This window comes from Python bivittatus, unplaced genomic scaffold (assembly GCF_059951505.1).
Source record: "Python bivittatus isolate LINGU-HERP-01145 unplaced genomic scaffold, Pbiv_v1 ctg000270_np1212, whole genome shotgun sequence".
NCBI lineage: Eukaryota > Metazoa > Chordata > Lepidosauria > Squamata > Pythonidae > Python > Python bivittatus.
The window spans coordinates 2295195-2309990 of record NW_028277050.1 but is presented as its reverse complement, the minus strand read 5'-3'; the positions used below and the strand labels follow the sequence as shown (position 1 = coordinate 2309990).

The 14796-nt window shown below is 40.8% G+C and overlaps 1 protein-coding gene across 1 annotated transcript in view; it reads right to left on the bottom strand.

The window, feature by feature from the left end:
* The window catches only part of CLSTN3 (calsyntenin 3), a 34895-nt gene that overhangs the window by 6457 nt on the left and 13642 nt on the right, over positions 1 to 14796 (bottom strand). The window contains exons 6-13 of the mRNA XM_007420404.4: positions 9303 to 9488; positions 8516 to 8785; positions 5497 to 5609; positions 5226 to 5388; positions 4322 to 4378; positions 3672 to 3829; positions 3343 to 3491; positions 1335 to 1561 (exon numbers count right to left, since the gene is read on the bottom strand). Of these exons, the coding sequence (XP_007420466.2) occupies positions 1335 to 1561; positions 3343 to 3491; positions 3672 to 3829; positions 4322 to 4378; positions 5226 to 5388; positions 5497 to 5609; positions 8516 to 8785; positions 9303 to 9488 (1323 nt within the window). The remainder of the gene's footprint in view (positions 1 to 1334; positions 1562 to 3342; positions 3492 to 3671; positions 3830 to 4321; positions 4379 to 5225; positions 5389 to 5496; positions 5610 to 8515; positions 8786 to 9302; positions 9489 to 14796) is intronic.

Sequence of the window (14796 nt, the reverse complement as noted above, 5' to 3'; positions counted from 1 at the left end):
AACATACAAAATACTCCTTCCTCCTCCGATTTTCCCCATAGCAGCAACCCTGGGAGGTAGGTGGGGCTGAGAGAGGGACTGGCCCAAAGTCACCCAGCTGGCTTTCATGCCTCAGGTGGGACTGGAACTCACCATCTCCTGGCTTCTAGCCCGGTGCCTTCACCACTACACCAAACTGGCTCACAGGCAAATCATATTTTATTAACCAAAGGGCAGGATAAAATGTTTTAAGAATCAAAACAATGGCTTTGATGAGAACATTATTAATTAATTTTTTAATGTCGAGATAATAATTAGCGGCATTTCTGTAGTTTTACAAGCGGAACAAGCAAAACCCGCCACCTCTGAAGTAACTAAGATAATCAAAATAGATGTAGCTAAACCACTGCAGGCAAACAATGGCTGGTTTTATGCAAGCCACTGTTTCAAAGCTTTAATGTCCTCTTTATACAAGTCAACTGCAATCTGGACATCATCATCGTCACGCTCTGTAAAGATCACTGTCATAACAGTCGTAAAATGCACTATATGAACAGTAAGCATTCTTCCATGCTTTTGGGAAGCCTAGCACAACTATTAATGTGTCAGTGTATCAGTTTAACAATTTTACACTAAAAAGTGTTTCTTTGTAACCTGGCTGAATCACTCAAAAGACTTCCTACTGCTGGGTTCTCTTTGCTCCTCCCCCACCCTCCCTCCCTCCCTCCCTCTCTTTTTCTTAATTTAAGCACATATTAATTTCACATTTTGCATGATCTTGCCTTGCGGCTCTCTCCTCACTTTCCTTGTGCTATTGTTAAACTTAACAGTAAGTTTATTGTGCTTCATAGCCTTCTGCTATTTTCTGCTTCCATTCTTCTTTCTCCTCTGAGTGGGAAGGAAAGCATAAGCTTAATTTATATATTTCACTAAACCACTGTTTGGTTAACTATGATTTATCAGGCAAACCACCATTACACTAAATTGGTCATGAGCAACCCAAGTACTTCATCATCCCCCAGCTATATTTTGTGGTCCTGAGAACCCTGTGACTATACCTTTAAAATTTGGACACCCAGTTGATTTTCAGCTGTGCAGTATTATGCTCTTTTTAACTAAATTAGCCCTCAAATAGATATGTTAATCTTCAAGTAGGCTTAACACAGTTATTTTAAGTAAAACATCACCCCAAGCAAAAATGTTTCTTCCGGCTCATTTAATGGCATCACTGCGCCCCTACTACCATCCTGTGATCCTCCAAAGCCGAAAAGAGTTTGGTGTCTTCAGCAAAATTGTTTTCTCTTCCTAGTGCCTGGTTATTCCTTGCTCTGCCATGTCCAGAAGACTCAACTTACCTGTGCCATGCCAGCTCTCATCTTTCTTGGCCTCCACCTGGTGTGAAATGGAGCAAGAAATCTGGAGGTCGGGAAAAAGGAGAACTCCCTCAGCACTTTCGAAGTCAGAAGCAGGCCGGGCAAAGTGAGAACTGCCACGCAGTGAGATCTGTGGAGCATCTGGCTGAAGCACAACCACATAGCCTTCCACATCTGGTATGGAGACACAGGATTCTTCACTAAAGCACCTAAGAGGAAAAGAAAGAATCTCTGAGATCCTCCTTGCCTCATTCTGTGCCAAGGATGACTGTGATCCAAATTGTGTGTATGGCTGTTTATTTTTTTAAAAAGTCTATATCCAGCCTTGGCATTCTCCTTGGCAGCTGGCAGTATGTTAAAGTGACAAAAATTAAATCAAAAATAAATTCATGTTAAAATAAAAAAGAGAGAGAGAGACAGCAGCCTAAAAACAAAGGTAGATCTCACAGTTTGGCCTACTGGAGCCTGTTACTTACTTAATGATATATTTGCATGCTTTTCTCCTGCTTTTTAAAAATGTTTTGTAAATAATCATGTTTTGCTTATAATCAAAATGGATCAGGACTTTTGGAAAAATGACATGATGATACATAAGCAGGCATTTATGTCTGCTTTGGTCTGGGCTAATCTTTCTGAGATGGTATTTTTGCCCGACGCTTTAGCAACAGCACGTTGGCTCCTTTGCCAAGGACTGAGGCCAGAATGTCCTGCTCAGTCCCAGGGCAATTCCCAGTAACTGCTGCATACTCTAACTAGCAGAGAAAAAGAACCACACAGTTGTGTTTGTGATACCATTGCCATAACGCATATTCCTCTTCAGCAGAGAAAAGAGTTCTGCTTTTTGGTTTAGATGATTTGTATAAGAGCTAGAGCTATCGGTCAAGAATATTGAGGAGGAGGAGAAGATAACGAGGCACATAAAACAAAGTGAAACTTTTATTGGCCTATCTTCTCTTCTGCTAGTTCAGCGTAAATTCAACGCTTTCATTCTTGGTTGTCATCTGAAATCTTTTTTGCATTCCTAATCAAGAGAGCCAGTCTGGTGTAGGGGCTAAGGTGCTAGGCTAGAAACCAGGAGACTAGTTCTCCCTTAGGCATGAAAGTCAAGGTCAACTTTGGGCCAGTCATTCACTCTTAGCCCAACCCATCTTACTGGGTTGTTGTTGTGGGGGAAATGGGAGACAGGAGCATTAGGCATATACACCCTTGAGCTGACCAAAAACAAAGATAGGATAAAAATCTAATAATAAATAAATGTAAATAAAATAATCAGGAGTGAATACAATGTAGTGAGTAAGATGCAAATAAGAAAACAGACGAACAGTCCTTGATTGATTCTCCTTTGTACCATGACCCAATGGCTAACTTTAGAGCCTTGGCTGTTATCTTTTACCTCCAAGTAGCTGTTCAGAGCAACAGTTTCGGGATTAGGATTTAGGCTAGGGAAATACCCCCATCTTTTTTCCCCCTTATTTTCCCAGTTCAAAACTTACCAGCCCTCAGGAAAATAAGACGGAGGGAAAGGGGTAAGTCCCACCATCTGATCCTCCACCCAGCCTTCCAGAGGCTTTGGGCTGAAAACAAACCAATTTCCAGAATTTCATTATTCTGGCAAATCACTAATATATATCTAAAACGGAGAATACAGTGCTCACATTCTTCACAGATGTTCGTCTATGAAGAACAAATGATCATATGTGAAAGTCTTTGAATCTTACATGATTCCTCCTGCTAGTACCTATTTTTTTTACCCTCCATAAAGAAATCATTACTGAAGGATTCGTTTTCCCTTTGCTTCCATCTTCTCCCCCACCCCCAGCCTTTCCTCACCCTGAAAAGTTCCAGTTGCCTCTGTAAGGCACATGCACATTGCAAGCTCTGAGCCAATAAGTAAATTAACTATCTGGATGACAACAGCATCTGCTCCAAAATACAAACAAGAGCTATAGCTGTAGGGAGGCTATTGCACAGCTGCAGCGGTCTTGCTTACTTGACAGCGGTGGTAAGTTTGAGAGGTCGGACTCCAGGAGTAGCAAAGCGGAGGGAATTCATATAGGCCACGTGCTGAATTGCACGGTTGAAAGTTTCGACATCATCCCCCTCCAAGATAAGAAGGGACTGAGAGGGGTTGACATGAACCTGTGGGGAGAAAAGGAAGGCGGCTGTGAGGCAGCTTCTCTGGAAGTATTGAGGGTTGCCGCCAAGAGACACAAGGAGACTCTCCAGTGGGCAGGAGCAGGCACGATCCGGGAAGCCAAGCCAAGGTGCTAACAGGGCAGGAAGGAAGATCATGCCACCAGAAGGCAGGGGAAGGTATACCTTCATCCCTTTGCCAAGGCTGTCAAAGTCGCTGTAGTCCAGCCCTTCACGACAGGCATAGAGACACTCTATCACCTCCCGGCTCTCAAGGCTGCCAGGGCGAATAGTGAAGCCAGCCAGATAACCATGGAAGTAGTGATGAATCGGCAGAGAGTCTCCTAAGGGGGATACAGGAGGAGGGATGGTGTGAGAGACAGGTGAAGAGACAGGGGAGAAGAGAAGAGAAAAGGAGGAAGCATGGGAAGAGCGACGGCGAGGGGGGAAAAGAGTCTTGGATATGCAGCCAGCTGAGAAGCAGAGCAACTGCAGCATGGAAGTTGGAGGGTGGCATTGTGCACAGAGCCTGTTTTCTCTTGGTGCTTTCAGAGAAGAATCAATTCCCCAGAGGTATCTCACCTCTTAAAACCAATTCATGGAGTTAACCCCAACTCACAGATTCGCTTCAGTGAAAATATTAACTGTGTTCTGTCTCAGCTTCAGTCCCTGCCACAAGCCACCATCCTACCCAGAAGCAGCTACACTGCTAGGTTATCATGGTGCCAAGACTTTCTTCCCAGACATAAAGGGAAGGAAAAGGTTGTGGGGAAGGGAAATCTCATGCATGAAGTAAGATGAGAGCCATGCTTGGTGACACAAGGAATGTCATGTACCTTGACCCATATCAGTGGAGTTCTCATTCCCTTTTATTTTTTCCTTGTTTCTTTCCTCTGCACAAGGAAAAAAAAAATCAAAACACTGAATGAGAGTCATCCTATGAGGGTTAGCTGTGACCAAGGAGGACTTAGCATATCACTGAATCAGGAGCTAGCTGAGCAATGAGACCACCATTTGAGGTCCTGAGACCTGAGAAGTGAGACTTGTCACTTCTAAACAACTAAAATTCATCAGAGGCACTAGATGGTGCTGGAAATTTGAGGGGTTAGTGGGGAGAGGCCATGAAACCTTTCCAGAGCTTTCTACTTCCAAGCTAGGTTTCTGGAAACCTGAAGTTCCCTTCTGCTAAGCAAACACAACACTGATTGTTTCCATTCCTTGGCAGCCAAACTAGACCTAGGTATGTCACTAAATTGACTAAAACAAACATTCTGCCTAGAATTAACCTAAACTGTGGTCAGCCAGATTACAATAGCTTATTGGGTTGGGTTTGAATAATACTGGTATTCCTACTGAAAGCATTTCATTAAATTATCTGCTGGAATTAAGCTTTCCTTGGTTAAAAAAACAAAACAAAACTGGAAACCTAACTACCATTACCCCTTTATCCAGCTCCGCCTCTGGGAATATCTCTATTGTTTTTGTACTAAAAAAAAAACAATGGACACATCTTCATTGAAAACTATTGGATGTGCTAAATCCTTAGTGAAACTATTCATAGTGTAGTCTATGCTCTTAACTGGGCAAACATATTTAGGTTTGGTAATGGAGTCAGCACTGCACTTTCTTTTTTGCAATAGTTTCTATTTAGTTACTTCCTTCCCGGAGGTGTTTTTTTAATTCGCATCTCTCATTCCTTCTGGCTGCTTTTTAGTTCTGCAAGTTATGGAGCATACTCACCAGCCCAACAAGCTCCAATCATGAGGGAAGATTCACGTCGTGGTGGGTGGATGAGACCATTGTCATGGATCAGAGCAGGGTCATAGGAGACACCATCTACATAAAGGGTAACGGTGGGGAACTCCAGATTCAGAGCGTAATGATGCCATTCATCATCACAGACCTGTGGCCAGAAAAAAAGGACAGACTCCTGTGAGCCCGGCGCAAGCCAGCAAGAGATAGCCATGGAGGAAGTGGGGGAACCCAACAGAGCAAGCAGCTGTCTTCTCACCTGCTCCAGTTTCCAGAGGAACTTGACAGGTCTTGCACTCTCCAGCAATGGCCAATATAGGAAAGCTATGCGGCAGCCATGCACGGTTAAGGAATAATGGGAGTACCCATCTTCTGCAGGTGGAGAGAAAGGGACATCAGATGAATCAGAAAAATTGTGATCTGCTTGTCCTAATTTACTGAGATTACTTGCACTGTCACTGATTCTAATTCTCCTTATTTACCAGGGACAGGCAATGGTTTCTGCTACTTGAGCCCAGTATAACATAGATTGGTCATTTTTAGAATGGCATATACAGTCCACCTTCCTTTTCCTTAAGCTCTCAGACCAGAGGTTGTATATGTCACACCCTCATGTACAAGGCTTTACGTGATTTCCGCGCCTCGCTCTTAATGGGAACAGGGAAACTTCTCTATTGTCACAGGGTACTGTATATCATGTGTGGTTTTACTTATATTGACCACCAGGAGGCAGTGCATGACCACTTTCATCATACAGGATTTGGGACTCACCAGACACCCATAGCCACAGATCTTTCCATGGGATTCAAATCCTTTACTAGATATATAGTGCATTAGCTTTAGAAGCGATCCAAGCCCTGGTGCTCAGTGGTGTTGCAGGAAGACATACTGTATACAGAGGTTATATTTAGAATGGTATAGTATACAGTCTACTTTCTTTCTTCTTAAGCTCTCAAACCAGAAAGATATAGACGTTGCATTTGTCATGCCCTCAAGAGGGGAGGGGAATTTCTCTATTTTTATAAAATGTACAGTATATCCTATGTGGTGTTTTTACTTATATTCATCACCAGGAGCCATACATGGCCAGTTTAATTCTGTTTGGGGCTGTTTGGGACTGTCATAAAACTTCATGCATTATGTAAAACTATGAAGGGTAGTGGAAGACATGTAATACCTCATACTTGAGGGGATGACCTATGCAACATCTATATTTCTCTCTGTACAGTCCCAAACAGGATGAAACTGGTCATATATTGACTCCTACTGGTCAATATTATATAGACTGATCATATTTGCATGCCACGATAAGCCAAAGTGGTGGAGAATGTTGGCTTTCAAGCAGAAAGACCCAAATGCTAGTATTAGCTCAGTAATTCCAATGGATCCATCCAGCAGTCCAGCCCGCCTGTTCCAGAAGCAGGACAAGATACTTAACTACAACGTTCAGCAAAGAATAATCTTCAGCAACATGTAACAGGACAAGGGGAAGCTGAAAGTTCTGCTGGTGATTGGCATATGAGCAGATGAGTATTATTGACATTCCTTTTTGACCTGAGTAATGTTGAAATCTGATCTCCTTGGAACTGGCTCATTCATTTTCACAATATTAGGGAATATTCCCTTCCCTTAAGGTAGAGGGAGGATGAGATTGAGGTAGAGGATTCCGACCTCAACTCCACCTCCAGCATCCACTAGGTCTGGCAACCTTTCCTTGAATCAATTTAGACACCTGGGCTGCTCTAAAGTCACTGCCCCAAATAACTTTTTGCTAGTCTGTCTATTGTTTTTTTTTCTATTGACCTCACTCATATCTGGCATAGCAACATGTAAAAAAGCAAGTAAGCCTAGAAGCTTTTGTATTAAAAAAAAAAGCCCGTGGTTAGTTATCAGGGAAGAGGTCTGAATGTCCACAAGAAGTTAACAAGGGGATCTTTTAATCTTATTCTGCTGTGCGCATTTCACAATTATGCCTTTGTACTGAAACCCTATAGAAATTCCTCCTGAAGATCGAATTTAATTTCCTGATCCTCTCCGCTTTCATTAAGGGACATGGTTTCCTATCCATATGTTGCGAAGTTAGACACGATAACCAAGGAACGTGAGGTGGGGAAACCCATTTTGATCTGAAGACAAAACTGATTTTGGACACATGAGACAGAGATAAGTGGGACCAAGCCTCAAAGGGAGCAAAGACCCTGCCCTGTGGGCCTGCAGTCCCAAGATGCTTTTACCCACATACCGACACACATGCTTCATTTACTCATACACAAAGTGTAATTAGTGTTCATTGTTAGTGGAGACTATTTTAACACTCTAAGGAGGCATTACAGCATTGGGAATGAATGCATTATCCCCATGCTCCTAGCAATAAGGCATTAAAATGCATTCACTTATGTCAATTGAGGTCATTCCAAAGCCTCACTTAACCTCTCTGTAGTAAGGAGAGAATCAGCAGCTTGGAAGGGTTGGGGAGGAACTCACAACTCCTGGGTTCCTACTGGATGCAACAGCAGCAAAAAGAAGGTATTGTGCAGCACACTGCCAACATCATCATGTGTGCCAAAATTCTGGGAACCATGCCAACAGCCACAACTGGTTTTATTGCAGAGCAGAGGTGAGTTTTTAAGGGAGATCAGCACTTTGGGAAAAGGGGGGTTATCTAGTAGTTCCCTCCAATGAAACCGCCACTTCAGTAAAAGGCTTTAAACAGCTTGAACTAAAAATAAGGAAGGCTACTGTAACATTCAATTTAACAGACCATTTGTGACGGGGGAGGGTGTCTGTTAAATCTGACTGACTGTTAAACCCAAATGTCTGTCACTGACATAATTTCTATCATTGGCTAATTGATGTTTTTGTGCAAATCATGTAATTTGATGCAAAGGATGTAAAATATCCATAGGATGAACTTGTACTTTTTTACCTATTATATCTAGTAACAACCTTTATATCAGTATAGATATAAATTTAGGTACATGTAAATAAATAGTCTCACAGTATGGCCGGGATTCGTTATTTCAAAATATTTTCCTATGTTGGATCCATCAATGAGCCAGAAAGGCTGATTACTTTCTATGGCCCTGTTCCCCCAACATCCTTAACTGGGTAAATGGAAAAGTTAGTATACTGTGGAAACATGAGGCAGTGCTAGCCTTAAAGTCCTCACTTCAACGGGATTACACAATGTCCAACAAGTTTATAGCCCATGCCCCCTGAACTATCTGACCTACCATGCAATCTATTCTGATGCTTGTTTAGGTCAATAAGAGTCTTACCACTTCGCATGGTGCTGCAGATGACAGTTTCCTCCTCCTTCTTGCCCTTGTTTGGCATCACCCCATGTTTCATCCACAGGGATAAGGTAAAATGGTCACTTAGTCCTTCGAGAGCTCCAGTTCCACTGCCCATGGGCACCTGGGTTGCTTGGCTGCCATTGAACCAATATATGAGACTGCTGTCCTGGCTGTAATGGACTGAAAGGCGTGCTGTCCAGTTGGCCATGGGACCTGGGACTGGCAGCAGGTCTACCTCACCTCGGGCAGCACCTGTAGGGGCAAGAGAGGAGAATCAGAATAGAGAAGATCCATCTAATGGTGCCCGTCCTTTGGGATAAGGATGATATGAGCTTTTGGTGCTTAAGGTAGAAAATCTACATAGCTTCCTACCTCCTTGTACTAATCAATATGAGGTGACTCCCATTCTGAAGCATCCCCTGTGAAATTACAGCAGTGGCAGAAAATAATCCACATAGCACATGTGCATCTCCCGTTACTTTCAGTTGGATTTGCACAGGGGAACCTCCCAATATGTTGTGAACCATGCCTCAAATCTTATATCCATCACTTTTAACAATGCCCCAAATCTGTCCTTCTGACTATCCAAACTTTAGAAACTCCATCCCCAGACTTCCTGGGTGAAACACTGTGGATGCCTGGATTCTTGCCTACCCTTGAGGAGGCTGACATAATTTAGGCAAAGCTTCTTTTAGAATACACTTCTATCCATTCCCACCCCCCCGGTATTTCTCCTCCAAACATAACTGGATATGAAGAGAATACATACCACAGAGTTTACGCAGTGACTTCTCAGAGTAATTGTCCCGATCACAACCTTTGGCCACATGATTTGTCTGCAACTCTACAGTAGCTTGGATGTTCCAGAGGGGCTCATCACATGTCTCCAGATGGATGCTGGGAAAAAGAGCAAGGCTTCCTGTTCCAGGGATGTACTCAATTCTCTTATTCCAACCTGTTGCAGATTAAATCATGTTAGGACACGGTGACAGAGATTTTCCTCTGCCAGCTATCCCAGCCTAGACAACCACCTACCTTCCCTTAAGGTTTTGTAGAAAATCAATCCATCACTATCTTAGTTACGTACAGACTATATTTTACCCACTCTTCCCCCTAGGAAGCTGAGGTAGCATGGGTGATGTGGCAATTTCAGTTCCATTTAGGGATTACAGAATTTGTTTGTGTAATAAAGAAAGGATTTTTCTGCTGGAAACAAAGACACAATACTCAAGTGTCAATCTTTTGACTGAGAGTTATAAGGACATTAGGACATACAGTGTTACAAAGTTTTAATTCATTTATGGCATACTTTAGAAGATAGTCAAAAGGTTTATATCAGGGCAGGTGGCAGCACAGGACTGACCCTCTCTGAGCCCAAGGACTAACAGGATTAGGGTTACTTTAGCCTCCCACTAAATTTTACTAATCAGAATTCAGAGAGAGACTTGTTCTTCGGATTAACTGCTTCCAGTCCAGTTTGCATTCCAAAGATTAACATTAATTCCACCGAATCCTTACTCTTTTTGCACGAGGGGCAATCTTCTTTCAGTTCTTACACTCAGGGTACTTGATCTTCTTCCAATGCTACTGGCTGTTGGACAGGTCTTCCACACCTTGGTCCAATGTAAGAATCAATTAACCTACACCAGAATCAACTGATTTGCACAATCACCCAGATAACACAACAGGTGGAACAAATCTAGCCACTGCTGGCTGCTGCAGCAACATCAGCTGCACTGCTTCCTGCAATGATGCTACAGTAAAATTGGATCTAGCGAACCATTTAAGGGGACGTGCTGTCCACTAAATCTAAACATCTGCTAAATCAGAATTTTCATAATTGATGTAATTTCCATCATTTGCATCATTATAGACCTGGCATTTTAACATCATTTTTGTTCATTTACATCATGTCAGCTGGGTGTCTTGGGGTTTTTTTTTATTATTATTTTTAACTATATCTTTTGTTCTATAGGGGTTTTTATATTGTTTTTCTTGTGGTTTGTTAGCTGCTCAGACTTATGTATTAAAGATGGGAAGCCATATACATTTTCTAAATAAATAAATATATATTGACACAAATAACATACAGTACATCAATTGCCTAAATGGCTTTGGAAATCTGAAGAATCAAAGGTTTACTGTACTTCTTTGTTCTGGTCACTCTATTTTGTTTTCAGTTTACATTAACTCAGCCCCCATTTAATTCTTGATTTTATCTCTTCTTGTTTAACACACACTTCTTACGTAACTCATTCTCACTGCATTCTGGCACACCCAACTCCTACTTCTGTATAAACTAAATGGGCAGAAGTGGTTCTTATATACAACCATTTTGTGCTTTTTTCAACAACAAAAAAAATCATTTTTCACAACAAATTATTTACCAACCATTACCTTTTTAACAGCATTTACATGTCTTAGACTTTGCACACCTGTTTCTCTAACTTTAGAAGACATTCTACCAAGGTATACATATTTGCTCTAATCTTATGCCATTTATGTATTATTTGCAATATACATTTCATTTTCCCTATCAAACACCACTTAATTTTCAGATTCGTGCTCCTTGTTGCATTATACAATCTAACAATTGCTGCAAATCATTTAGGTTTTCAGTCAACATTCATGTCCCTGAGCCGCGCACTGCTAACATTACAAGCATTCCTTACAGATGAATTCATAAAACATCAAACACAGAGTCTTACCTGACTCCCTGATCAGTGTTGAATCACTCACTAAGAATTCCTTTTATTCTCATGCATAATTTACTTCTATCACATACCACTCATACTGCGTTCAGTAACCAACTTTCAGCCCCATATTCATTCAAACATTTCATAATTCAAGCCTATCCATTTTCCCATATGAACAAATACACCAGAACATTTCTTCCACATGTTCATATATTGCGTACTGCTACTTCTGAAATCTTGTCTCATTGTCTTCATATTCCTTCAATTGGAATTCTGCCATACACCTTTCCATTTATATAATTTTTAAAGATTTTTTAAAAATGGAGATAAAAACGAATACAAAGTAATATAAAGTAAGAAAAAGGGAAGAAAGAGGAAGAAAGAAAGGAATCAAAGAGAAAGCTAAAAGTGCAAGGGGGGGGGAAGTAAAAGAAAAATAGAAAAGAAAGAAAAAAGATATAAAGAAGTAGCTTCTAATCTTCTTTACAGCAGTTATAAGTACAATTATAAAGTTACTTCTTAATCTATGGTTCAAACATAACTCTCTTCTTTCTATAATCTATCCTGTCTAATCATCAAAACCATAAATAATAAAAAACTTGGCTTTTTTTTCTGTTTCATGAAAAAAGTCCATAAGGGGTTTCCAGTCAGCAATAAATACAGAAATTGTCTTTTCTCTGATCAAAGAACTCAATTTAGCCATCTCAGCAAGTTTCATCATCTTCGCCAACCATTCCTCCATTGTGGGTAGTGCCAAATCTTTCCATCTTTGTGCATACAATAATCTCACTGCAGAATTCTGCCATACAACCTTTCTTGGCATGCTTTAAATTTTTTGCACTCTTGTTACCTTTCCATTTGTTTAAGGAAACAGTGCTGGCATTCTTCCAATCATTGGGCAGGGATGTAGTCTTCACCCACAAACATCCTCCAATTATACCCTCTACACCTGCAGCCTTTTCATTTTTCAACATTCTCACTGCACTTATTCTTTTTCATCATTGTTTTCTTGAACACTAACATTTACAATATTCATTTCAATTTCACTCTGACATATTGCAATCATTCCCACATAAATCCCTAAAACTTTCTTTCTAGCATTTTCCTACTTTGGTTTCATCCCAAATCATGTAATTGCTTTTATCTGTAATTCCATTAACTCTGCTGGAAGCTCTTTGCCTTCCAAAACAAAATTGCTCTGCATTTTCTCTGCCTCTTGCCTTTTTAACCATTCCTTCCACTTCACAACTCTCTTGTTCTCTATACATATATTATCCTCATTTTTGTATATGCATTTTCTCATCCATAGTCTCTTTCACTTCATCATTCCACAATTCTGCCTTCAGTAGTGCCATGTTTACTCCCACATACCTTCCAGCACAAAAAAGATACTTATATTTTGTTTCCCAACACACCCAAAAGTCACTATCATATGGTTGTTGTTTTTGTTAACTTTATTTGTATATTTGTACTGTGATAAGAAGCCTTGATCTTTAGTCATCTATAGGAAATAATCCTCAACTTTCTAATAAATTCCTAGTTGGCCATTTAATGATGAAATTAATCTTTGTAACTCCTTTTCTCAAAGATGGCCACCTTGAGGTCAGACAGAATATCCTGGTGATATCGGAATACTTTTGGATTTTCCATTCTGTCGTCAGCATCAAGTTCCTTTATTACTTTGCTTAGAGTCTGGCCAGTTTACCCAATGCAAAGTGTGCCCATAACTGACAAAGGGTATATGTCATACTGAAGAATGATATCATGGTTATTAGGTCCTGTCTTAGTTTGCCAGAGTAGATTTAGGGACAGAATTGGCATCTGGGTTTACTGCTACTGGTGGTAGCAAGAAGTATTGGTTCTTTAAAAGGGAGATTTTTTCCCCTGGAGCAGGTTAGGAATTAGGAGAATTCCTCTAGCCTGACCTTTCTTTTCAATGTGGTTGGAAGGTGTAGTGAGACATAAAAGCCTCTCCTTTTACCAACCTCCCAGGACACATGTCTTTTCCTCACCTTTTGTTCTATCTCCATGTTCCTCACCTTTTGTCAGATTTTTGTTGATGTTCTAAAAAAATCTGAAATGCTTCTTTTAATATGATTTGATGGCGCTGTTCCATTTGATCTGTTCAACTGCTGATTATTTCATATGCTAATATTTTAAAGGTTATACTGTTAGTTGACATGCTGTATTATTAAATGCCATGTGAATCCTTGTGATTAAGAGTTGAATATTAAAAGAGGAGCAACACTCTAGCCATTATTCATTAACAGCCTTATTATGTTGAGATCAGCGTATATAGTTGGTCTGAGGTAGACCAAGGGCAGCTGTGAAGATGTAAGCATCAATGTGAGATATGGGGTACTTTCCATTAGTGTTAAACAAGCCTCCTGTTGGAATGCAAAAATCTATATCTATCTATCTATCTATCTATCTATCTATCTATCTATCTATCTATCTATCTATCTATCTCAAATTTATATGGCCAGTCATCTCACACAGAGTGACTCTAGGAAGTGTACAATAAAACCAACAATTAAAACATTCTACAGAAACTACTTAAAACGATTAATAGCCCTGTGATCACCACCTTATTCTAAGTCAAAGCACTTCACATCGGTGATTCAGTTTGATATATTGGACTTAGCTCAGACTGGAAACAGCAGTTTTCCATAGTGGCATGCGTGACCCATGTCTCTAAGCATGAAACCCAGCAGAGCCATTTTAAATTTGAAAAGAACAGGAATGAGATTCAGCAAAGACCAAAGGTTTCAGGGTTAAGTTGCATTTAAACATTAAACATTTTGTTTAAATTCCACCTAACACTAACTAAAACAGTTATTGACACTAGATAAAGAAGTGTTCTGTTCTTAAAATGCAGGACTTGCTGCCCTGTACAGTAAACATAATCTTTTTTAAAAAAAAAAATGGTGTGGATGGGATTGAATCAGTAATAAAGATTTGTTAAATTTATGCATTGAATACATTTGACCAGACTACCCACCAAAGTTTTATAGAACTTCCACTTCAAGTGCTGGTTCCAAATCCAAAAATTTTAATTTAATCCTCTCTTAAAATGTTTCATAAGATGGTAGAGCAAATTGTTAGTATCATGAAAGGTCAGCAAATAGTTAATCCTTTAATTTGTTTTTACGGGTAGCCCTCACTAAACCACGCTAATTGGGACTGGAATGTCCATCGCTAAGTGATGTGGTCGTAAAGTGTGACATCACGTGACCACATCACTTAGCAATGGAAATCCCGGCAGTCCCTGTTGCCATCATTAAGCGAGCATCACAGGTTGTTAAGTGAGGAGCTCTGGCTTCCAACAAGCAAAGTCAGTGGGGAAGCCAGCAGAAAGTTGCAAGTGCTGGGTGGCTTGCAAGCAGGATGGCAGGCAGGTAAGCGGTTGCTGCAGGGTAGCGTGAGTGTGGCCAGGTGTGGGGTGGCTGCTCCCAGGTGCAACAGGCTGCCGTGGGGCTGGTCAAGTGCAGCTGGGCAGGCGTACACTACAAAGTGTGCATGGGGGTGTTGCTGGGGGGGCATGCGCTACGGAGGACAAGATCCCTG